A 23,750-nucleotide genomic window follows, 5' to 3' on the forward strand; every position below is an offset into this window, starting at 1 on the left:
CCTTAGTTTAAACTCGTCTATGGCTCAGGTAATCTCACTTTTTTTGTGGTGGAGGAATTGTATATTTCCACACAAATATAGCTGGAATGAGAAGCACAGTTGTCCGCAGTGACTCTCTCTAGTTACTGATCTAAAGCAGACTTTGAGGGGTCATTTCAGTGTTAGCTAATTTTAGTTCTCATCTCAAATATGTCTGACTCTCAGAGAACTACTTTGCTTTCATATGACCTAGGAAGTATTTAGATGTTATTTAAAAATATGTAAAGAATTTTACCAAAATATTAATTTTAGATATTCAAATTATTGAAGGAGGAAAAATGCAGACACATCATTTTTTCTACATGTATTAATTTCCTTCTGATTACTTTCCTAGCATTGAGAACAAGAATAATGACTGTACATGCCAACTCCATCTAAGGAAGGCTTGAAAGACCAGGTTAACATACAAATGCCGTGTTTATATACCATGTGTAGCCAACTTCTCAGGTATCTACGGCTACAGTGCTGTAGACACTTTCCAGATGTTACAACTTTCTGAAAGATCACCCGCACCTCAGTCCAGCTCTCCATGGAGCTTCAGAACACGGTTAAGCTGCTTATCATATTTTCCTTTCCTAAAGATTATACATATTCATATTTTAATTGCTGAATGATTATGTCTGAACCTCTACTTTCAAATTTTTGTTGAAGAACAATATTCATAAAGCTCACTTAGTAACCTTAGCATTCCACGTGGAATTAAACAGAGAAGCATGTTACTCACCTTGGAAATACTGTCCATATCTCCTGAGCCTGAAGCAAAGGGGAAAAGATAACCTTCATTAGTGAGAGAGCCCTTACAAATGGAGACTCCCGAGGGAGCGAGCTACTATGCCAGCACTAACCGCTTCCATTGCCCATCATCTGAATCCTAGCAGCAGGAGCGGAGTCACGGCTGTAGACCCCATGGAGACCGCTAGAGAGATCATCTACATGTACAGATCTGTATCTTTTAATGAAAATGATGTTGTAAATCTGATAGTTTAAAATGGAATTTCGAAGACTATCTAACAATATTCTGAACCATATTTTACTACAATATTCAAAAGTATTATTACTAATATTAAAAATAGCACTCAATATACAAAATAGAAACTAATCTTCAAGATATGTTAAATTTTAATTTTGACTCTTGAGAGACATAGGAGATGGGATTATATACTAACTAGCAACAATCATAACTGTCACAATGTCAGTTTTATTTTAAATTATTTTATTCTCCACAGCTAATCTTAGTGTAAAATATTATAACATTTTAATAGCAGCATTTACTGAACAGCAAAAATAAGAGCTTAGCATGACTCTCTTGTGATAAAAAGGTACACATTGTGACACATGGATGCACACACCCTGCACTGTTACATGTGAATATGTAGACTAATGTCCAGTTCAGAAAGCAAGGCGCTAGGTATCAGCCACTGTGACGCTCATCTGGAAGCTGATTCTAGCAGCGCTGTAACCAAAGCCTTCTAACTATGATCAAATTCTCCAACTTGACAGATTGAGAGTGGCTTCTTTTTTCTTTCAGAAAGGGTTTCTCTGTGTGTAGCTTTGGCTGTCCTGGAACTCACTCTGTAGACCAGGCTGGACTTGAACTCACAGAGATCCACCTGCTGCTGTCCTGCTGCCTCTCAAATGCTGGAATTAAAGGTGTATGCCACCACTGCCTGGCTGATTGAGAATATTTTTGCGATACATGGAAAAATCGAATTCTATAGTAGTACTGTCAAATGGAACACTGTGTGACGATGCGTACGTTTCTTCAAGATGTCCGTTATGGTAGCCGGTAATGTGTGTGCCTGGTGTACACCTGGTAAGCGGCAGTGTGCCTGAGGACTTGAATGTTACGTTCTCTCTACCTTTAAGTTAAATAATTACACATGACTATTGGCTTCAATAACCAGATACTTCATGTCAACCAAAATAAAATGAACCAGAACTTTGAAATGTACAAAAATATGGGTCCTTAAAAGCACAAAATTTTTCGAAAATGATTTTGGAATCACTTAACACAGACTTTCAGAGAATCAAGGGCCATACTTCTGGTCCTGAGTATGGGGAATGAAATCCTCTAAGCAGGACAGTATAAGCAGGGTTTGTCTAATGTAAGTGAAAGGCTCCATTATAAGCCCTGGCACCACTGTCAGCCTTTGGACTATCTCGTGACCACAAGCACAGTGCGTCTACACCTTCTGACCATGACACAGTGTGCTGAGAGGTCCAGTCGGCTTCGCTTTACTTTCCTCTAGGTCTCATCATTGTATTTTATTCACCTTACTTGGCGTCATCTGCTAAGAAAGAGTCATATGTGAAGTGTGCTATTAACTACTGCTGTACTGAAGGCAGGTGCACAACACGGTCTCACAGGGAATCATTAATATTATCAGAGTATGGTTATTAATTCTATTTAAAATGAGGCAAACATTAACATACAAAACAAAATTAAGGAATTATTACAGAAACCTGGGTTCGTGGACTGGAGGCAAAAGCACCCGTGGCAAGGCCAGAGGAGCCCTGTGGGTTAGGTAGCATGGCACATGCACAGTGGAACAGTCTCCTATGGCCATGGGACACTTATGCTGTCACAGACTGGCATCAATACCTGTGGGCAATCTGGACAGAACCAACCTCATGCCGCTGATTTTCAAGTGCTCTCCAGTTCACACCCAATACAGTACAAATCACATGACCACTCAAACAAGTATCCGGACATGAAAGAGCTTTGTATACCACAATACCCACAGTATGGAACTAATGTTTTATTTGAATTTATTCCATACATCTTACAGAAAAGCCTTACCTAAAGAGCCATTCATGTGATGGGACTCCATTCCTCCTAATCCACCCATGGGGCCATCTGACCCAGGACCCATTGGAAACTGTTTTTAAAAAAATAAACAATGTGATTGTGATCATATGGAAATTCATTTTATTTAGCAATACTTATTTACATTAGAGACTGCCATGATTTATTTCCAGGTGTAGAAACTTTTCAGGATACTTTAAAGATTGCGGATTCTTTGTCTGTCTCACCCCTCTCATCTCTAACTTCTGGATGTTCAAGCTAATCTTCCTTTCTGTCCATTTTTCTTTTTCTCCTGAGACATGCCCAACTGAAATGCATGGACTTCCTATGCAAATCAGAAGATCAGCCTTCTCTCCTTGATGGTGATGAAGTCCCTTTCATACCCCCAAGGAGTTCTTAAGAAGCTGCTCGGGGGATTCAAGTTGGAAAGGAAGAAATCAAACTTTTGTTATTTGAAGATGATACGATAGCATATATAAGTGACCCCCAAAACTCTACCAGGGAACTCCTATAGCTGATAAATACTTTCAGTAATGTGGCATGATACAAGATCAACTCAAAAATCAGTAGCCCTCCTATATACAATGATAAAGAAGCTGAGAAAGAAATCAGAGAAACATCACCTTTCACGATAGCCACAAAAATTATCTTGGGGTAACACTAACCAAAGAAGTGAAAGACCTATCCGACAAGAACTTTAAGTCTTTTAAGAAAGAAATTGAAGAAGATACCAGAAAAATGGAAAGATCTCCCATGCTCTTGGATAGGTAGGATCAACATAATAAAAATAGCAATCCGACCAAAAGCAATCTATAGATTCAATGCAATCCCCACCAAAATCCCAACACAATTCTTCACAGACCTTGAAAGGACAATCATCAACTTCATATGGAAAAACAAAAACCCCAGGGTAGCCAAAACAATCCTGTACAATAAAGGGACTTCCAGAGGCATCACCATCCTTGACTTCATACTCTACTACAGAGCTACAGTAATGAAAACAGCCTGGTACTGGCATAAAAACAGACAGGAGGACCAATGGAATTGAATCGGAGACCCGGATATTAATCCACACATCTATGAACACCTGACTTTTGACAAAGAAACTAAAATTATACAATGGAAAAAAGAAATCATCTTCAACAAATGGTGCTGGCATAACTGGATGTTAACAAGCAGAAGAATGAAAATAGATCCATAGCTATCCCCATGTACAAAACTCAAATCCAAATGAACTAAAGACCTCAATATAAATCTGACCACACTGAACCTAATAGGAGAGAAAGTGGGAAGTAGTTTTTAATGCATGGGCACAGGAGACAACTTCCTAAATATCACCCTGCAGTACAGACAGTGAGAGCAACAATAAATAAATGGGACCTCCTAAAACTGAGAAGTTTCTGCAAAGCAAAGGAAATCTGTCTCTAGAGAAATTCCCAGGAATCCCCAAGGATGACCCCAGCTAAGACCCTAAGCAATAGAAGAGAGGGGGCCCGAACTTGCCTTGCCTTCTAGTCAGACTGATGGATATTTTAAATATCAAAATAGAACCTTCATCCAGAAACTGATGGAAACAGAAGCAGAGACCTGTATCGGAGCACTGGACTGAGCTCCCAAAGTCCAGTTCAAGAGTGAGAGGAATGAAAATATGAGTAAAGAGGTCAAGACCATGGTGGGTTCACCCACTGAAACAGTCTACCTAAGCTAATGGGAGCTCACCAACTCCAGCTGGACTGGGAAGGAACAAGCCTAGGATCAAATTAGTTCCTCTGAATGTGGTTGCCAGTTGCCTGGTTGGGGCAGACTGAGGGGCCACTGGCAGTGGAACCAGGATTTATCCCCACTGCATGTACTGGCTTTCTGGGAACCTGTTCTCTTTGGATGGATACCTTGCTCAGCCCAAAGCAATGTGCCTCACCCTCTCTGAGGAGTGGATGGGGGTGGGGTGGGAGAGTATGTGAAGGGACTGGGAGGAGAGAAGGGAGTGGGAACTGGGATTGGTATGTATAATGAAAAAAGATAGTTTGTTTTCTTTAAAAAAATTAATAAAAAGGAAGCTGCGGATGCTATTGGCTCATTATGAATATTTCTGTTGAATCACGATGCCAGTGTCAACACTGTCTTAGTAGGTGAGAGATCACTGAATGGGGACAGAGAATGACTTCCTCCTGCAGGTTAAACACATTCAGCTACTTAGGGATGCACTGCTAACTGTTTTTAGTCACCTGGGCTGCGCCAGCTTACTTCAGACTGCAGCAGCTCCGCTCCCATTTGTAAAGCAGCAGGATTGCTTCTTTTCAAGTAAAATCTTAGCAGTAGCTGTGAACTGACATGCTGGGGCAGAGCTGTGAGGGGAGTTCACGGTCAGTGCCCTTTCACCTCCACGCGCCTCTAGAATGCTTCTGTGCCAACTGAAGGCAGGTATGGTCATCTTATGCTTGGAGGTAAGTACCTACCGAAGGCAGCATTTTCTTCTAAATGTTTCCAATTCATACGCCAATCCACATGGACTGAGCATTGATTAGAGTGTGTGTGGTCAGAGTGCTGAATCACACTAGCCTTCAGGACCAGAGCAGATTAAACAAGACAGGAAGGGGAGGGCACAGGGAAAAGAAAAGGAAGGAAAGAAGACAGGCAGGCAGGCAGGCTGGGTGGGTGGCTTGGGGGGAAACTATTCAGACAAGCCTAAATGCCACCAGCTCACACACCTTCCCAGGAGAACAAGGTTGCTGCTAAAAACACACGGACAGGTAGGTAGGAAAGATGGCCAAGGCACTTTGCCACCCAAAATCTGAGCTCAATCCCCAGAATAAACATAGTGGATGGAGAGAAAGCTGTACTTCTAGTTGCCCTCTGACCTCTGCATGTGTACCATAGCACACGTAACCAGCACAAGTGCACACTTGCACACAGTAAGAGAACAAAATGAAATAAAGCACAATTGGTCTTTTAGAAAGAACTTGTGATGCATGCACACAACTGGAACGTCAGAGAGTGACTGGATGGAATGTTCTTACCGGGCTTTTAACAAGAGCACAGTTAAGAGCTGTGCTGGGAAGTTAGAATGGAAGTCCAAGAGCCTGTGATGTGCTGCACGCTACTCTTCCCTGCCTCTGCAGCTTTAGAAGGTACTTGATGCTTTAGAAGATTCCAAGACTACAGGCATGTAGGTTTTAATTAGTTTGATACACAATACATGTATTTGCTGACTTTTTTTCAATTTTAGCTACCCTATGTACTTACATATAAGCATAACATGTTTATATCTATATCTAAATTTATTTGGAAAATTACTATATTATAACCCAAATTTAAAATCCATACTTACATTAGGTCTGTTAGGCCCAGGAGGTACTGCGTTCATTAAAGTATACATATTGTCTCCAGAATTTGTTGAATCTGAAACAAAACATCACTTAATTAATATTTCTACCAAAGCCGTCACAAAACAACCAAAAATGACCTTGGCATACACAGAACTTGCCAGCTAGATACACAGCAGACATAGTCATTAGCAATGCTTGGAAACATTTCCTGGCAGTCATTATCTGACCCAAACTGGACTGTTCTAAAGTCATAAGTCAGGAACATGAAGAGAGGTGTAAACACCTCAGTAATTCAGGCCAATTGAACATTAGGAATTTCAAAAAATTATAGTATATTTGACTCCATAAGCAATGATATCAGACAATTTTAAAAATTCAAATTAAGTAGCTTTTCAATTTTCAGGATTTTCTTAGAATTCTAAAGGGAAAAATTTGAATTTTAGGATGAAACTGGTAGAATATACTGACTTAATTTCAAACATGAGATTACAGCAAGACTAGTAAAAGAAACAGTCTTGCTTGAAGAAAAAGCAGATACTTCTATTGACTTGTTTCTCCTTTCCAGAGATGGTCTTGTCTTATGGCTCTATCTGGCCTTGAATTCATAGCAATCCTCCTGTCTCAGTTTCCCAAGTACTGAATTACCACCCATGGCTTTCAGCAACTTTTTGATGACTTTCTTCTGTTCTTTTATTAAAATAACTGCAATATTTACTCTATAAGTGTACACAAGAGTCTACACTACTCTAGAACTTATACTTCATGCGTACTAGCTAATTCTAATTCAATCTCCACACATATTTTATGAAGTAAAACCCAGAGTGAAAGTCAATTATTTTACATTGAGGAAATTAGTTATAAAATAGTTTTTTATTTTCTTAAAACTACCAAGTTTACTTACATGTATTACAATAGATCTTTATTTTGAAAAGGATTAAGTGTTTGAAAAAAATGAGTTTTGTATTGACTCAACAGAGAGGGTAAAATAAGATGCTTTCTTATGGTAATGACCACAGAGAGATATAATTACTTCTGCCGTGTGTGTCTACTTACTAGACATTAATTAGCCTGTGATTTTCATGTGTAGTATTTAGAGTAAGCACAGTATTATTCATTGGTCATTTATCAACAGTGATATATAAATCTCAGCACTAGATTTTACTTTTTTTTTTTTTTTGAGACCAGGTTTCACTGTGTACCTGTGGCTGTCCTTGAACTCATTATGTAGACCAGGCTGGCCTTGAACTCAGAGAAGTCCACCTGCCTCTGTCTCCCAAGTGCTGGGATTAAACTAAGAGCAGCTAGATTACTTCTAAATAAATACCTCATAATAGTGAATAAACCAGAATGTATCCCCTCAGGCTGGCCTTTTTGTTTTTGAACAGTAAGTGAGATCCCAACCTATTTTTGCAGCTATAATTTTTTCATGTCCTCCTTCATGAATACTTCTATCACTTAAGGTAACTTACTCCTTCTTGTCTACCACCAGCCTTGCCCATCTTCTATTTTCATTCTCTCTCCTGCCTAGAATCTTCTCACCAGCCCCACCTACAGGAGTTCTGGTCACTATTCAAGGCCCATTTCAAATGCTGTTTCTAGTGTAAGTTTCCCTGAGGTTTCTGAGTGCATGCATGCTCCCCAACCAATGCAGGGAGCCTTGTATCTCCCTTCTGCTCATCCTGGCTATCAAGAGTTCATCAGAGAAAAATGGGCTATATTTTACTTAGCTTGTGTGCCTTGGACAACAAATTATATTTATTGCATTTAATTTGTCTAGAAAGTTCTATGATATTTCAGAAAATTTTGGATTTGTTTTTAAATATATGAAAACCTTAAATAAGTTTTATCTTTACTTTTGGTGAAAGAAAAATGGATTACGTATTTTAAATATGCAAGAGATGAATTTATCATTTTTAAGACTAATTGAAAAGATAATTTCATCCAAATGAGAGAAAATCATCAAAAGGAATAAGGATGGCTTTCTGGGAAATGCCTGACTCCTTTTGATTCATGGAAGAGTCTTACACTGAAGTGAACCTAAGGGCATGCGTCTTTGGGGCTGAGGACACAGGCCCATTATTAAAGGATGCCTTTACAAAAGTATGTGAGCAAGGCCAGGAAGGCACGCTGAAGATGTCGGTAGACTACTCATCCCTTGATATGCTTAGTGTTGCTTGAAGGTAGGTTCTAGTCAATAGCGAAAAGAGAAAAATCACACACCATCTCATAAACTACACATTAGCTTCATAATAGGAGACTGAAACGCACGGGAGGCAATTAGTTCATAAATTTATCTTTGATGGATTCTGCTTCATTTTCAGTGTGGACACTTTGAAGATAGAGATAATGACAATTTTATGGAAAGAGAGAAATAGTAAATTTAAGTAACATTTCATATTGCCAAATTTGGTTTTAAATAAAATATACAAAATAAAAAATTATTTGCCAGCATTATTAATAATAATGAATTTTAAACTCCTGTATATCTTAGAACAAAATCTAAATATATTTGACTTCACGGTGAACCATACTAAAATTATTTTTAATTATAAACATTTCAAATCTATTTTATTACCAAGAAATACTGAAAACCTTAGCTTATTTCTCTGCTTTTAAAATTTCTGGGACACATACATATGTATAAATATACATGTGTGCGATACACATACATACATACACACATGCATAATACATACATAATACATACATACATACATACACGTCTATACAAAATTGTGGGTCAGGAGAGGTGACCCTACTGTTAAGAGCACATACCACTCCTGCAGAGGACCTGAGTTCAGTTCCCAACATAAATATCAAGGGGCTCCCAATCATCGGCAATTCCAGCACTAGGGGATCTGGAATCAATTCTTAAGAACCACCTGATAGCCCTTGATACATGTTCCATAACTTGATGGATCTTTGATAATTTAAATTCCAATTACTAGTCTCCAAATATGTTTAATACTCTGTTAAAGTTTCAAGAAAAAAATAGGCTAATGCTATTTGAAATGATTATGTTGAATTATTATGTAAATACTCAAGTATATCTCATTTTAGAAGATTAAAAAAATCTTTCAGCAGTAGCCAGTCAATCTATTAACTAATAAATTCCTATAGACATGTAGGGTAAATAATACTATAAGCACACCCATACTCAGTAACATGGTAGATGTGGGGTGGGAGTCAGTTTGCCATTCTAATCTAATGGGTCTTTAGTTTTACTCCTGGAGATTTTCTGAGTTGGGGGCTATGGATTCTTCTTAGTTTTAAGGGATTTGCAGGTAATTTATCTGCAATTCATATAAATCAACACATTGCCCATATTGTCAAAATCTATAATCCACACAAGAGGAATTTTCTAAATCTTTAAGGACTGAAGCTAAGATCTTGACTTCTTCTCGCCTGCTTCCTCCAGTCTTTAAACATGTTGAGACAATAAAAATTCCTAAGTTGATTTAAGAAAAAAATTTCTATATTCTGTGGTTTTATCTTAGGAGTCAAATGCCCATGTATCTTGTTGGAATTACCATACCTGCTGGACTAGGCATGATGGGCGTTCCTGGTGGCCCTCCGCCTCCTGGAGGACCCTAAATAATTACACAAGATTTCAGAAAAAATAAAGCATTTCATTAAACAATGTAAGGAAAAGCAGAAAAAGGTTATACTTATCTCTATAATAACCCAATTTTAAAATACAAAGCAAATATATTTCCTCTGTAATTTATTTTCTCTGCTTCACAATCAACTCAATATTATGCAAAACATAATTTAGCTTAACTATGTTGAGACTGTTTTGACAAGTTTCCAAAAACAATAAGCCTGTAACACTGGTTTATTATTCATGATTTAATCACATCACCTATAATGAGGTTAAGAAGAAACCACTTAATAGGGCCTTTACAAATCAACAAAGTAGGAATAATTCACGTGTACTTTAATTGTTCGCTGTAATTTTCTGACATTCTGCGTCATTGGCTTTTACTAAAACTCACAGAGAGTCTCTAAGAGACACTCAGAGGTCCACACTCCAGACCAACTAACACCGTTTCTTTTCTCTGTTGGCTTCAGCTGCGACACAGAGCTCAGTACACTAGCTATCGCTTCAGTGAGAAATGAGACACGGTCCTCCCTGAGGCTGCGGCTACGGAGGCTGCAGCCCCACTACCCCTGATGAGGCAGGAGTGAGTCTGCCCTTAATTCTGACAACTAAACCAACGAGCTTTAGAATTCTTCAGGTACCCTATGTATAGTGGTCAAATTAACTTAAATCTTTACTCTGAGTGTGTACATACAGTCTACCAGTTACTTCAAATAATATCTGCACTTCCCACTAAGTAAACAACTAAAATGTCTTTTAAAATAAATGTATATAATCTCATGAACAACTTTTCAAGCCTATTAAGTGACTTTAAGAAAGAGAATCATTCTAATTCATTTATTTTGTTTCATACATATTGTGTCAAGAGTTGGCCGTCTTTGGCTGGAACGGCTCAGGGGAACCCTGAGCACTAAGACCCAGGTCCAGGAGCAGCACGCAGTGTTTCTGCAGCGGTTAAGGTGCTCATTCATCTTCCTCTTGTGTACCTGTATTTACTGCGTTGTAGTTGCCCATAACCTCTGAAAATTACTTTGGAAAAGGCTTCCTACTTTACTATTTTATACTTGCTTTTGTGTTAATATTTTCTCCTAAATTTTACCAAAAAAATTTATCACTTCTGGAGGTCTTTGGATGAACAAGGAACATAAAAGAGTGAAGCCAAAGGGTCATCTGTGACTTTAAGAGAGGAGGTCCAAAACCTGCAAGTTTTGGCTTTAGGTCTACAAAAATACTGAGAAATGTTAATATGTATTAGATCGTAACAATGAAATAGGTATTTTCAGTTTCTAGTAATAGAAAAAGCCTGTAAGATCCTTCCAAATTATTACTGCAGTCTGATCCACTTTGTGGTTGGGATAAAACGTCATGTTTTCTTAGCCTTTGTGTGGTGAGTGGGCAGGGAGAGGGTGTGTACATTACTCTTATGGAGAACTGTGAATTCAAGCATAACATTCTATAACTGGGATGACTCTCCTCATGATTGGATAGAGAGTATTGTAGTAGTTCCCAGAAACATACGCCAAAGTAAAGCAGAGTACTCCAGGCAATTCTAGCCAGACTGATAACTGTTTCACTAATGAACATCAACATATGTATTGAGGTTGGCAGATGAAACAACCCAAGATGTTCACTTCTTGGTCAATACACAGGGGCTCTTCGGAACATCTGGGCAACAGTTTCATTGCTCAAATAAAATGTAACATCAATTCTTACGAGCAAACAAACCCAAATGTACTTACTACATAATTTCCAGGAGATGCTGAGGAGTACGGTATCTGAAACATGAACAGGACAGAAACAAATATTTTGATTCATGTGACTAAACGAGATTGAATTAAATAAATCAGCTTTTTTAAAATCAAGTTTAAAATACATTCCAAAGTACAATAAAACATAAAGGAATTTATATCTCTCTAAGTGCCAAAAATCCAAACAATTGTAACATTATATTGAACTCACAAGAAAATATAGATTTTAGTCAAGAGGAATTCCAAATTATAGTTTCAAATTATATTGGCTTAGGTGAGTTGTATCCACTGTGCGGTACTAATGAGATAGTCTATAAATAGAAGATGTATCCTTGTACAGCTAAGACCAGGAAAGCAGAACATTTCAGATTAGTAGCCTGTACATATAAAACTTCTAGTCTATGTACACATTAAAAGACATTGCTGCTACTTCCATGCAGTGCATGTCATTTCTCACACTCCCTGCCTAGTTAATATTAAAACAATGCAATCAATTCAAAGGAATTGGCTGATAATCTGTGAGGAATGTGCTTTGTCTTCAGATGAAGCTCCCTGGAAGAGGCCATTTTCCAGGCAGGAGGAGGTTCTGATTCACAAGGCGCTGATGAAGGAAGTGAACAGTAAAAACATACTTTAAAATAAACACCTAAGTGTGGGTGTTAATGGAAAATTAAACATTTTCTTTTTCAACAAGCCCACTAGCTCACTTGCATAATACAGCCCATGAGCTTTATTCTGAGGAAAGACAATAATTTGTCTCCCTGGAATGAGCTAGTCAGGGCCAGAATAAGACCTGAGTGGTGAAAACGCTGATTCCTTTCTCTGATGGCCCCTAAACTTGACATAACAACACAGGAATACGAGGCCACAAATAAGGAACTCCATAAAGCACAGTTTCCCCTTTAAAATACTTGATGATTTTTAGAACTATTTAACAGTAAGCTATTTGAAAAGGCTTTCTCCTCACTGTTTGGGGTCCTTATTTTGTGTGAGCACAGAGCACAGGGTGCCAAAGCCTCTACTCTGGTTGGTGTTTGTAGGGGCTGACTGAGCCCAACCTGCTGTGGTGCTCAGCTACTAGTGAAGGGCATTACTTCCCCTGGGTACTAGGGTCTCTCACAGCACTGACCCTGGCCTCCGTTCAGAAAGCTCATGACCTTGCTTTCTTATGCCCTTTTTAGGTCATGATCTACCATCCAGACTTCTTAATACATTGCTTTAAATACAGACATTTACCCCCTCTGAATTGTCATTATTCTCCTGGTTCCTAGAACACATCTCATCTCCCTGTCTTCAGCACCTGGTCAGTGTTTTCTTACTCTGCTATTATCTAGCACAATAATCTAACCATCTTTTATCATCTTTATAATACATTCTTGAACTCTGTAACATACTGCATTTTCTCTTTCCTTTCTGAGAGTTCAGCACCCCTGTGCCAACATCTGGGCAACTCCTTTGCCTGACATCTCTCTTACAAAACTTACCCTGCATTCCTGTTGGATTTCTTTTTATTACACTTTCATGTTTTCTTAGTTAATTAGTCTTGGTCTGTTTACAACTAAATAGCCCTGTATTCTCCTATACTCTGTAGTTTGTCTCCCAAGTATCTTAATTATTCTTCCAAAGCCTACCAAACTGATTCCTACTTCTCTCATCATCTGCTAGTTAGCTTCTCTGTTTTACAAGAGATTTCCTGGAGGAAAACATAAAGCAAGGATGAGAAAATCACAAATATAACCACACTCTGTGACATACTAGTTACATTTTCTATGCTCTGCCCTAACAATCATCACACTTCCTGGTTCAGCCTTTGCAGAAGCCCTGACATGTAAGTAATGAGCACACAAACTTTAGGAGGAAGAAAAATTCTTGTTATAAATATTTCCATTTGTCAGATTTCAAGTTACCAAAGGGGTCCAGCACACAGCTCATGAAATTTCTGAATGAAAAATAAATTCTGAAATTTGGACTTCTTTTTCCCTCTGTGAGCTGGCCTTCAGAGCCATTACGTCATCCTGAGTAGATATTTTGCCCTCCTGCCATACATTAAACCATTATGTTCAGTTCAGCATGATGCTGTTTACAGATTTAAAATTACAATTATTATGCTAGAGAGAAAAAGAAAACAAAAGCCTTCTGTTAGTTTTCAAGGACAGCACCTCCAACTAGGTCTTGACAATCCTTTCACATGGTGAAATAGAACTTTCACTTTAAATACTTTACCAATTCTTATCTCACCTAGCTGTTAAATTTACTCCCATCTTTGTCTAGACAAGCTCTTTTATTTTAGTTTATATAAACTATTTCTACAATATATTCAGTCATCTGATTATAATTCTGTATCTTTGGGCTCCTACTCCTGGCACATAACTGAATCCGCGCTCTTGAAAGATGCCCAGGATGGGATGACATAGCATGAAAGACACACACTACACTGAAAGAGACAAAGACACTGATGAGTATAGCGGGTTTGTTTCTGAGCTGGAAACCTGAGATGCACAGAAAGAAGGCAGGGAAAACAAGAATGATGAGAAGACCTGAAGGAACGAAAAGAAATGACGCTGCACAGTACATTCAGGGGATGTTACACAATTGTTTAATGGCTGCTACACTGTAGGATTTGTGGGCTGTATGGTAAAAGATAAGGCCACATGCTTGGACCAGAAACAAATGCATGCAATAGAAAGTAAAGGGTTTTCTAGACATGTACATTTTCAGTCAAGAGATGGCAAAGGGGGTTGTGGAGAATGCTGACCACAATACACAGAATTGCAGAACTGAGAATCATTTCATAAATTATTTGGAAGGACATAATGATAAATGGTGTCATAATTCTAGCTCCAGAGAGTCCAGTGTACTCTCATGAACTCCATAGGCTCTTGTATGCATGGGGTGCTCTTACATACAGTTAGGAACACACACACACACGTATGCATGTGTGCACACACAAAATATAGTAAACATGTTAAAATGAAGACACAGTTGGTAAGTAAGATCACAGAGGCAAAGGGTCACAATCATCTAGGTACAAAAAGTTGATTAAGAAAATTAAGGGTCAAGTATGTTGCATGACTAAGCTAGATGGGAATTCTGTGTCTTAATACTAATAGTTGGTGGTATGAACAAGGGCTATAGAGCAAGGGGGAGCTCTGAGAGGTACATGTTCTCAACTCTTGGAACCTAAATCAGATTTAAATCAAGGTTTTTAGAAGAAAGACTACTAAGGACTGGGGAGGGGGCTGGAAGAATAATGGAAAAGGTAGGATAGAGGTTTGAAGGGTGGATAGACAGGACAAATGAACAAATGCATGTGAGAACAAAGATTCCCATTAATCTGTACAATGAATGTGTTAATAACTATAATGAAAAGTAAATAAATAGAGAGCATTCAGAACGAACAAGCCTTTGCTCTACTAAAAATTCAACCAAGAGAGAAGGAAAGAAAACATTTTAAAATATCCATTCAGTGATCATTGCAGTAGGGAAAGAAAAGGTTCAGGTAAGAATCACCAATAGATGCTAGAAATGGCTGCTGAGGATGAGGAAGAAAAAGAACATTTACCTCAGTTTCAAATATGGTTCTACATGGGTATTTATAGAGAAAAACAGTAATTTTCATGTAACAGACACTGCACAGCAGCAGCTTAGCCAAACGATCCAAATTAAGGTGACCAGAGGCAAGACAGGCCCACAGGAGTCTCCAGCAATGGTGTTGTGAGGAAAACACAAAGCTCCTCCTGCCAATCCGGGCAGGTGTCAGCAAAACCAAGCTACGGGACATTCTGAACAACTGCTTCACAGTCAACACAGCTGCAGTTAGCAGAGACAAATGCGAGCTGAGCAGGCTGTTCCGGAAGAAAGCAGCAGGCACAGGGCCGAAGAGTGGCATAAAGATACTATTTAGACAACTGGGACAAGTCCAGTAAGATCTGTAGCTTAAACCAGCGTCAGTCAGGGTCAGGGCTAGGACCCTCAGCACGGTTTGGCAGGGGCACTTTCAGGAGAACCACTGAAATAGCTGGTGTGGACCTCAGGAGACTTACACAGAGCAGGGACGGCTGCTCGGAGTGATTGTGAAGCAAAGCAGAGAGAACATCAGCACATGGTGCATGGCAGGGCCTGGGCCTTCTCCCAGCTACCTGCGTATATGACGTGGCTTCATGATTATTATAAAAAGATAAAAAAAAAAAACCAGAAAGCCCACTTTAATATGCTGTCTTGAGCAGGCAGACACACACCAGCAACATCAGCTGAAAGGCTCTGTCATAGGAAATATGTACAGAGAGTCAATCAAAATAACCCAGATGAGTCACCACTCCACAGCAGTCAACTGTGTTTGGGGAGCAAAGGCTCGCCATTGCCTCTCTCTCTGTTTCACACAAGTCCTCTCTTCTAGAAGGCCACCCACTGTCTGCAGTTTCTCCTTTTGCTCTTCACTCTCTGAGAGGCATATTCTTCCTCTGTAAGCTTAGGAAGAAGACTTCCTTCTCTTTCCGGGGAATCTCACATGTGCCCCACTGCTTACCCGGTGCACGTCCTTTGAGTTAGGGGGAGATATCTCTGGATAAGGCACACATGAACAAAAGGGACTACCTTCAGTTATTACTTGCTAAACTGTACTGGTCAAATGTCCACTCCAGACTGGCCATGGAGCAGTTTATTGTGCCCATTTCCAGTGCAGTTCCTAGTATTTCTTGGGATCTAAGATGATCTAGAGCCACTGATCTAATACACCAATGCTCAGATGAGTCCTGAAGCTACGGGGTCCTCATAACTGAAATTCAACAGAATATGGGATTTTTGTCTCACCTCTGCCCATATTAAATTCACATTACTTGGATAATATACTACCAGGTACAACACAGCTATTTCCCTATGACCGCCCCAAATGCCATGCATGGTCCTCAGTGACTCTCAGCTACACTCTCAGGTACGTATCAAAGGTGCTGATGGACTAGCCAGGCAGTGGTGGCGCACGCCTTTAATCCCAGCACTTGGGAGGCAGAGGCAGGCGGATCTCTGTAGGTTTGAAGCCAACATGGTCTACAGAGTGAGTGCCAGGACAGGCTCCAAAGCCACAGAGAAACCCTGTCTTGGAAAATGAAGGGGGAAAAAGGTGCTGAAGAACATGGAGCATGAATTGTTCTCTGCCTGCAGTGGACGTCTGTGTGGACACTAAGCTTAGGAGCAGCACAGGCTTCACTTTTCTATCTAGTTTCATCAGTCATGGAGGGAACAGGGATTCCTTCTGGACTCTGGAACTAGGAAGACTGTCAAAGAGCTCCGTGTTACCTAGAAACATTTTAATAGGTCTCTTAACAGAAAAATAGCAAAGTATTTGTACTATGTGCCAGATGCCATTTCAAAGTGAAACCCCAAATAAACAAATTAAGAAAAAGAGCAAGAAGCAAAGAAAAGAAAACATCTCCTAAGCCATTAGCAGCAACTGAAAGCCCTGGGAAGAAGTTATTCACATTACAATATAATTTGGCAAAATAATATTTTATTTACAGAGATTTTTCTCAATAGTTCACCGAACGCCCAAGTGGAAGCAACATCTTTCTCTTTACCTGAAACAATTAGTCAATGTCATGACTACTAAAGCCAAGGGAAAATAAGAAAATACAAAATTAATGTTTTCTCTAAAACGTGAATGATTTAATTGATTTGGAGGAAATTTGGATTTTGTTTTAGAACAGCATTGGGTCTATGATTATTTTTCCCATACCTCATATACCTATTTTTTACTTCTTTGAAGTTTTATATTAATCTTAAATATTAGTTATGTTTCAGACTTATTTAGCATTTGGGCAATTACCAGTGAGTGGAAGCACCTGTACACAACCAGCAAGCTACATCCTTTCTTAGTTAGTGCTCATGGACTTCATTCATGGAACTTAGTCTGCTTGGCTTACCTTACCTTGGGTGTCTGTGTACAGTGTGCACACCACACTAATGTTTAAAACAGGCTTCTCTCACCTAGTGGAATGCTTCTGATTTCAAAGAGGAAAAAAACCATCTCCAGGATCATAAAACAAATCATTCAGTTTAAAACCTGATAGCTTAATTTTCAACCTGTGCACATATCTCTGTGACCTCATTAAGAGAAAAAATGTATTAAGCTACTGCCACAAAAATATAAGAAAGATTCCCAGGGTGCCAGATACATAGATGTGCAGGGATAGTAATTTAGTTAATAGGCACCAGGCAAATGTGCACCTGGTAGGTATGATAAACAGCACACAATCATAGCAATTCAGTTTTCTCTAATCGAGACTCATCTCATCTGGCAACTTAATGATCTTTAGCTCCTCTAGAAGATCAAACCTTATGAACTGTGTGGATCACCAGACACACTATTGCATTACTCACTGTTTCTAGCTTTCGAAATCTGTTAACTGCCACAGAACACATGTTTTCATGAGGAAATGAAAAAATACAAAACTTAAAAAACATATATTTTTAAGAGAATATAAACTATTTTTGAGCACCTTCTTTAAAAGCTTAATACAGCTATGCTCAGCTCTTGTGGAGCTCTCAAAAGCAAACAGTCTTTTCACTGCTAAATGTTACAAAGTGCAAAATATGTATACTCACTGAGTTGGCATTTGTTGGGTTTGGCCAAGGTCTACCACCACCTGGACCCCTACAAAATGATATGACAGATTAAATTTCAACATGTGCCTAAATGGTTTCCCAGTGAATAAAGAACACGGCTCAAAACATTCACGTCTGTAATTCAGTTACCACACCCAAATCACTTTTTAGTCATTTTAATAGTTTTCCCTTGAACGAAAAAATTATTTCATGAAAGTTTCATGTATAGTTAAATACCATTTATTTTCATAGACAAGAAATGGAAGTCGCACATAGCCATCTATATATGCTCCTAAATGATTTTTACCAGTTTCAGAGTAAAAGGGATCAAATACAGATAAATATAATCTAATACATCAGTATGAGTAACCTGTGTATCATTCAAAATGAAATTATTTATAAAACATTACATAAGTGATTACTGCCAAATTTCAAATAAGAACTATCTAAACTTGCCTTCTTAAAAATTATATTAAGAATAGATTATATATCAGTGTACCATCTGGTGCTAATGAAGACTTGGTTACTACCGGAAAGCATAGAGTCTGAGGTTAGTCTCACTGTCAATATCATTATAATGTAAGGCTGCCACTGAGTTACCAAGTATCAGTACTGCTGTTTACCACAAAAGGATGCATCCTTTAAATGGGCGTGTGAATTACAGCTCTACAGATATAAATAGTCATATTTTCATAATTTTAGTTGAAGGTTGTAGAGAGAACAAATCTTGAAATGAAAGGAGATAATCTATACCAACTTCATTTTAGAATTCGGGAGAATGTTTTATATTTCTTACCCTATAAACAAAATTAATGCCCAGTTAATAAAAACCAAAGTCATATACTTGGGCTGTGGTTTTAAGTACATTTGAATAAATACCATTTTATGAAAATCAGACTATTTTCTTTTATTAGTTACTGAAAATTCTGTTCTTATTATGGCAGTGAAATTTTCTAATTTAAAACAGTCCTTTGACTCTATGAATCTTAAATCTAAAGTAATCAACATTAAATAAAGACACTGTCCTAGACACCTATTATATTAGCTATGTCTGCCTAGGGATCTTTACAGCCACTTTGGTTTAGCTTGGTTGGTACTCCTAGGGTGTAAACAGAGGGGGGCGGGCATAAACCCTCCTCAGGCACTGTTCTAACTGCCCTGAGGAGAATTCTCCCCTTGAAGTGATATTGAAAAGGATGACAATGGTAATGAGAATTTCACAAGTGATTACTGAACACTTTTCAAAGACTATTTTACATATAGGATTCATTGTCCCGGTGGACATAAAATGATGTAAAACAGGATGCACGCTGCTCTAATAAAGCCTCGGAGTAGAAAGATCAGCAGGTCTGTCTGATGTTAAATACAGTGCATCTGTCTTCAAACAGCCTAAAAAATAGTCAGATCATGGGAAAGTTAAATACTATGATGATATATAGTTAACAATCAGAGCTCTGAAATGACCCATTAAGAACTATATGAATTGGGCTCACAGTATGGGTCAGAAGGTAAAGGTATTTGCTGTCCAGCCTCCTAGCCTGAGCTCTGTCCCCAGGAACCAATGGGGAAGGTGAAAACAGCTTCCTCCACCCTTCACACACATGCTATGGCATGTGCATTCCTGATCCAAAGTCACTGTGATTTCTTTTAAAGAACTCTATGAAAAAGATAAATGAAATAAAACATTTAACTTAAATTTATCTATTAAATTAGAAGCTAAATTAAAAGTCAAATTTTTTTATTTAAATAACATAAATTCAATGTTAAATTTATTATAAGTAACATTGTTTCTATTGTTTACACTAATCTACTTGCAGAATTCTGTATTTCATATTAACTTCATTTTAACATTATAGGAAATTAACATATAACTCATATAAACACACTAACAAAGTTCCACAAATAGTGCTGAATCCAACGCCTTGTGGTTTTAAAGAACAACTGAGTTAGTTCAACAATGTCCACTTCTGCTGACCTGACAATTGCTTCACAAGCATTATTTTGAATAAACATTAGATGAGCCTTGTTTAGAAGCAAAGAAAAGAGAATATGTGAAAGATGTACCTATTTTTGATAAGCATCTACTATGATGGACTGCTGGAATCGTGACGACCAAGGAGATAATTCCCCTGTGGAGTTCACTCACTTCAATAACCCACTGCAGTCCTCCAGAAGCCCCTCCTTTCCAGGAATGGCTACCAGCTGCAGGGGCAGTGCTCAGGGCAGGGCCTGAAGCCCTGGAATCTTGCTACTGGTGTTTCCTTTCAAAGCCAATCTGTAATACACTTAGAAATGTTTACATTTTGACTATAGTTGGTAAATTTTACTATCCATCAATTACTATTGGGTATTTACTTGCTATAGAAGAGATGAAAACCTACTCTGAATGTGCAGTTTGTCCCGAGTGTCAACTTCCCGCCACTGTAAGCCTTTCCCCCAGGTCACCAATGTTTATTTATGAACTTTTATTAATGAGCTTAGCAAATTTTTGTTGTGAATGTTTAATTCTGCAATTAAAGGCTATGTGGCTGGTTAGAATACAGCATTTAATAATTATTTGATAATTTAATTAATTAATATAGCCAGGGCTGGCTGTTTACACCCCTGTTCCATCTTCACGGCACATGAGAAGGAATAACAAGAAATATTCCCCAACTCTCTGGCAAGCCTGTCCTTGCTCCTAACTCATCTAAAAATAAAACTTGGAACACCATGTCTTATCTTTCAAAATTTCAGTAGCCTAACAGGGTTTTCCTTTTTTTTTTTTCTTTTCTTTTAAAATGTCATGAAGAAAGGCCCAGGGGCCATTTAAAAAAAAAAAAAAAACTTTGTAGGAGAAGTCACACATTTGCTTTAAAGATTACAAATAACAACTTTTAATTCAATTTACTTTACAAATGTAACGAGGACATGGTGTTTTTACTGTCTCAGTTTACCTTGGATTTGCTAGGGAGAGCAGCAATGCAATGATTTCCCTCTTTGACTAGAACTTGATTAACTGCAAAGTTTCCCTGCCATAGAAAAGTATTTTTATGCTTAAATATATATGTATATTTCATTGTCTTTGAGAGAATCCTAATTTACTAAAAATGAAAATAATTATAGAAGACTCCAAAATAAAAGGGAAAATAACAAAAAAATGGGAATAAGCTTGTAAGGCTTTATACTCTTTAATAACTAGACTTCATAACAATTGTAGAATCTTATATAAGAGAAAATATTTCAAACTATCTAATAGCTAAGTAGCCTAAATAGCTCTCCCCCCAAAAATCCTACTAAGAATTTTAGCCACATTTTTAGGCTTAACAGTTGAGGGAATTAAGAGTACTCCTATGTGAATGCTTAAGTACATACACCAAAAGGAACTTGAAAATTTTAAGTAATTATTTGAGTCTCTCAAGTCACATGAAAATAAAATTTTACAATGTACCAGCAAAACCAGGCTTATCTCAAGTTGGCTGTGTGGCTAATTATCACACAGCACACTCCACCAAATGATATTAGATAAGTTCTCACGCTTGTGACACCTGATTGACCATATTGAAAATTTACTAAAATATATTGACTTTTAAAGTGAGAATCTAAATTAAGTCTCATGTATTTTTCCAGCCCACTGTTAAGAGCTCCAGCCTTTGATATAAGTAGAAAATATCATTCAATCCTCTGGAGCAGGCGCTAATAAAGGGCGAGTCTGTGAGGAGTTCAAGAGCCAGACTTCATGTCTATCCATTTTTATTTCAAAAGCAAAAAGATGTTATAGGAAAATTTGACCTACTTTCCTCCCTGTTCTGTTAGTTTTGAGTCTGGCTGGTATCCACTTATTAACCTATTTTCAGTTTTAGTAAAAATTACATCCTATGAAAATGGTTTCAGAAGCTTAAAGAACCCTGCATACATCAGAAGAGCTCATTTCACAGTGTGTCTTCACGCCACTGGATGACAGCAGAGTTGTTTCATTTAATACGGAAGGAGCTAAAAACAGGCAGATGGCAGGTAAAGTTCCTCAACTTACAGGCCTACATGGAACACGTTAATCATTTCTGATGAGCTTCCTTTAGGCTCCGCCACGTTGGTGATCCTCTGGTGAATTCGGAAAAGTCATTAGCAAGACCTAGTGTATACAGGCCTTCAAGGGAAGATCTAGTGTATACAGGCCTTCAAGGGAAGATCTAGTGTATACAGGCCTTCAAGGGAAGATCTAGTGTATACAGGCCTTCAAGGGGAGGTTGGAGAATGCAAAATAAATAGATTCCTTAGTAAATTGCATGGCAACAGAAACAATCTACTCTTTTTGGACTGGAAAGGCCATTCCAGTAAAACAAACATCTTCAGTTTATTCTTCATCCACTTACAACTTGAGTTTTCAAAGAGAACCAATCCTTACTATGAGCATTCTTTTTTTTTTTTTAAAGATTTATTTATTTATGTATACAACATTCTGCCTCCATGTATGCACGCCAGAAGAGGGCGCCTGGTCTTATTACAGATGGTTGTAAGCCACCATGTGGTTGCTGGGAATTGAACTCAGGACCTCTGGAAGAGCAATCAGTGCTCTTAATCACTGAGCCATCTCTCCAGCCCCTTACGAGCATTCTTGAAGACAGAGGATGTCACCACAGAGAACTTCTTTTGTGTTGAAAGTGGCCCCAATAATGGAAACACAGACATATTTTTATGAGTATTAACTGTATTGTCAGCTACCACAAAGAATTGATTAACATGAGTAAGAATTCTCAATTATCAACCTCTGCAAAGTTAGTACATGGTTCTGGTGTCTGCATCTCTTCGTAGTGTTATATAGATTCTATATGACTCTATACATAATTATTAAAAAGAAATAGACTGAAGGTTGTGATTTATGGTACCTAAAATACAAAAAGAATTTGAGAGTTGTGTAAAAATGAGAAAAATATGATAGTAAGTCATGAAAATGAAGCAAAAATTACACTCCTGTTTAGTTAATTTTCATACAGCAAAGACACTGAGGTACTTAAAGCTTTACAAGTTTGTGTAATTTCAGAAGACAGTAAACAGAAGACTTCACTAAACAGAGTAATAAGCATTTTGCTTACATGTTCATTGCAGGCATTCCGGGGCCACCTAAAGCATTCAGTGGGGGTCTCATTGCACCTCCATAGTTCTGTAATGATAACCAAGGGTCAGACTACCACAAAACAAAAAAACAAAACCAAAGAGGAGGGGGGAAAGAAAGGAGAGCAGGTTAATGACTTCCCTACATAACTCCTGACTGGATAAGGCCTGTGTAATTCATTCTCTGAGGGGTCCACTCTTGTATTTTTGCTTCTAGTTTTAGCACAACTACTTTGGTTCATGCCATTCAAAAATTCTATGAATATGGACAATCACTGGATCATGTTAAATGATCAAGATATGATCAAGATTATAACATTCAACATATCTTTATTATTATCTAATACCTATACATTATTTACTTTTTCAAATAAACATATTTTAAGTCCCAAAATTTTGTTTTTAGATAAATTATTAATTCAATAGGTTTGAAATTATTAGATGAGAATATTTACACGAAGTCTGAAAAGAAACTCAACCGGTAAACCCAACCCGAGAATGCTAAATACAAGCTTCTATTCATAGAGAAATATATCCAACAT

The 23,750-nt window shown here is 38.0% G+C and overlaps 1 protein-coding gene across 4 annotated transcripts in view; it reads right to left on the bottom strand.

Moving 5' to 3' along the window:
• The window catches only part of Ssbp2 (single stranded DNA binding protein 2), a 255,173-nt gene that overhangs the window by 13,858 nt on the left and 217,565 nt on the right, over window positions 1-23,750 (bottom strand). For 2 of the 4 annotated variants that reach the window (XM_075976344.1, XM_075976346.1), the window contains 7 exons: window positions 23,190-23,257; window positions 18,118-18,166; window positions 11,512-11,547; window positions 9,707-9,761; window positions 6,174-6,244; window positions 2,840-2,918; window positions 764-792 (listed from right to left, as the gene is read on the bottom strand). In XM_075976344.1, coding sequence (XP_075832459.1) covers window positions 764-792; window positions 2,840-2,918; window positions 6,174-6,244; window positions 9,707-9,761; window positions 11,512-11,547; window positions 18,118-18,166; window positions 23,190-23,257 — 387 coding nt within the window. Of the gene's footprint in view, window positions 1-763; window positions 793-2,839; window positions 2,919-6,173; window positions 6,245-9,706; window positions 9,762-11,511; window positions 11,548-18,117; window positions 18,167-23,189; window positions 23,282-23,750 lie in introns of all 4 variants that reach the window. The other 2 variants (XM_075976345.1, XM_075976343.1) reach the window with 1 other exon arrangement.

The sequence above is a fragment of the Microtus pennsylvanicus genome, chromosome 6 (assembly GCF_037038515.1).
Source record: "Microtus pennsylvanicus isolate mMicPen1 chromosome 6, mMicPen1.hap1, whole genome shotgun sequence".
Taxonomy (NCBI): domain Eukaryota; kingdom Metazoa; phylum Chordata; class Mammalia; order Rodentia; family Cricetidae; genus Microtus; species Microtus pennsylvanicus.